Source organism: Malus domestica, chromosome 17 (genome assembly GCF_042453785.1).
Source record: "Malus domestica chromosome 17, GDT2T_hap1".
NCBI lineage: Eukaryota > Viridiplantae > Streptophyta > Magnoliopsida > Rosales > Rosaceae > Malus > Malus domestica.
This window is the reverse complement of record NC_091677.1, coordinates 29472199-29474905: the sequence shown is the minus strand read 5'-3', so window position 1 is coordinate 29474905 and position 2707 is coordinate 29472199. Positions and strand designations below refer to the sequence as shown.

At 39.6% G+C, this 2707-nt stretch overlaps 1 protein-coding gene across 1 annotated transcript; it reads right to left on the bottom strand.

The window, feature by feature from the left end:
• Positions 1 to 594: 594 nt before the first annotated feature.
• On the bottom strand, positions 595 to 2707 carry LOC103412741 (E3 ubiquitin-protein ligase RMA1H1-like). The gene is made up of 2 exons (XM_029097465.2): positions 2538 to 2707; positions 595 to 1495 (listed from the first exon to the last, which is right to left on the bottom strand). Exon 2 carries the CDS (start codon positions 1452 to 1454, stop codon positions 678 to 680), a length of 777 nt encoding a protein of 258 aa, XP_028953298.2. The 5' UTR covers positions 1455 to 1495; positions 2538 to 2707; the 3' UTR covers positions 595 to 677.

Sequence of the window (2707 nt, the reverse complement as noted above, 5' to 3'; positions counted from 1 at the left end):
CCAAGAAGAATTATACTTAACCATTTAAAATCTCAAATTAAATTAAATGGTATGATCAGCTCGTGATGATATTACTATTAATTATGATATTGTTGATGAATTACTGATCAATTATATCTATATAAGTTATTCTATCTCTTAATTCTTTAACATAATTTTCTGTCTTTTTTCTTTTATTTTTGTTGGATGTTCAGTCCTTTTTCGTGCCTTGGCTTTAGGCCTGGTAGAATTGCCGCATTTCTGTCCGGAATTCGTTCTTTCCCGGAAGCTAGTCCCACTCAAGCAAGAACTAGCATCCCACTTTCCTCACGACGACAAAAGCAAAACCAACCAAAACTGCAGTCTAATCATTCCAAATTGTACTTCTGTAATGCATATATATCTGTGTTAGGAGTGAAAAAGTTCAGTAATGCAATTTAGATACCATGTAAAACTGGTAAGCATATCACCGACAAGCGTATAACGCACGCGAGAAAATCTGCCTTGTAACTGGATGTATATTCTGAAACTATGTAAGTTTCTCCTCAAACGGGAGACGACGGAATAAAAAAGAAACTATTTCACCATTGACATTAAATTAGCAACACACTCATCTGGTTGAATCCGCACGTCTCTTTCTTGTACTCATTTTTACAGGTACAATTAATCGGGCAAGTTAAGGGGAGGTAAAAATTTGTTCAGAACAAAAGAAGGCACAACATAAAGCAACAGAAGAGAAAAAAACATATTCTGCTGAGCGACTCATCAGCCTGCATTACATGCCTTCTAACCCTCGGACTACCGCTCCCCGCGAGATTATATGAATTCGAATAAGTATAAAAGTTTGCTAACGAGTTGCCAAAAACCCTTGCATATACCATTTCACCAAACATTCCAACTCCTGGAGTGATCGTGGTTGTGGCGACGCCCGGATTATTCATTGGGCCTTGTAGGGGACTGTTTAGTTGTGAACCGTAAGGAGAACTCCGATAATGAAGTTGTGGAGTAACGTATGGAGTGGTTGGGGTACCGGCTGATCGCGGCGTGTCAACCCCACAAGGACGAAGGGGTCTTCTCGGAATCACTACACCAAGATGAGGAGCCTTGCCTTTCGAGGGCTTTGTGGTTTTTGTAGTTTGTCCCCGGCCATAGAGTGGGATTAGAGAGGACTCGGAGACTTCAGCTTTGCATACAGGGCACTGGGGCAGTTTCTGCTCATCTTGGTTTTCGGAAGACGGGCTCTGGAACTGAAGCCACTTGTATATGCAAGGCCAGCAGTAGAGATGACCACAGAGGGTGACCACTGGATCCTGCACAGAGTCTAAGCAGATGCTGCAGTCGAAGGTGCCACAGGATTTGTTGTCGGAGTCTGCTACTTCATCAGACACGGTATTCCATTTTTCATACGAACATTTATCTTGTCCAATGGAGTTATTTTGAGCCACAACCTCTGGAAAGTTCTGCTCTGTAGCCATCTTAACTGATCGAGAAAGTAGTAGTTCGTAGCTGCGTAAATCTGAGACATGGAACAAGAAGAACGTTAAAATCATGGTCTGAAAATCAGCTTCTAGCGAAAGTTCAACGATAACAACGGAAAAGGCTACATAGAGATGCCTAAATGCAATCAACAAGACTTCAAAGGATCAATCATGGTAACAAGAAAGCATCAAATTTACGCGATTGAAAATCATTGGATTCAAATGTAAAAAGTTAAACACAAATAGTCCCACCAATATATAACTAATCAAATTAGTAAAGAAAAGTTAAACCAAACAGTATATGATAAGAACAGGTATTTGCCATGTTCATAGAACAGAAATGTTCAGGAATGTTCAGAAGCCAAATACTAAATATTTCGGTACCATTTTAGAACGATTCCCTCAAGAACGGATTTTGTACAAATCATTTAATCTTGAAAGTTAAAGATTAACAATTTCAACCTCAAAGTTTCAAGCTTAAATGAATTCATATAAAATCTGCTCTTGAGGGAGTCGTTCTAAAGTGAACATATTTAGGTAGGCTTAAACAGATATCGGTTAGGTGAGAATAAGCAAATATTATGTTATCAACCTCAAACAATCTCTGCGGCTTGACTTTAAATTGATGGAAACCTAACACAAACACATGTCTTCCACATCGCCACCAATAAACACATCGAGTTGAAAATGTAGTCGAAAATCAACAGAGAGGCCAGAAATACCTATGTTTTCAATGCTTTAGGTTGACTAGAAGAGACAATCCTGTTAGGGAAAACAGGTGAACTAAGCAGCCTAAAACATGATAGATCTAAGTAAGTGTTGTTTTATGCAATTTGTGTCACCTTTTTGTTGTTCTTCAACAGGGTATCAAGTTCCATGGTTTTATATAAAACCAACTAAAAACCAAAACAAAAAAAGAATAGGCAAGAACCCCTTTGATCCTTGAGCTGAATCGCTGGACGATGAATCAGCTTTTCAGCTCGAGAATCAGAAAACACAGCAACCCAAGAGGAAAAACCATTCGAAGAAACAGACTCACAAACAAAACAAGGAACAGATAGAGGGAAGTTGAGTGCATACCAGCAAGATTTGAGAGGTGGGTTTTGGTGGGTTTTCTTTTCTCTGTCAGCTTTGAAGCAGAGGCGTCAATGGAAAAACAGAGAGAGGTGTGGAGATTGCAGAGGGAGGAGGATGAAGGGAATCGGAAAGGAAAGATGAGGAGGAAAGAGGGAGGGGAAAAGGGTATATAT

Coding starts and splice junctions, on each gene's coding strand:
- LOC103412741 (XM_029097465.2), bottom strand. CDS start 1,454: ATGGCTACAGAGCAGAACTTTCCAGAGGTTGTGGCTCAAAATAACTCC.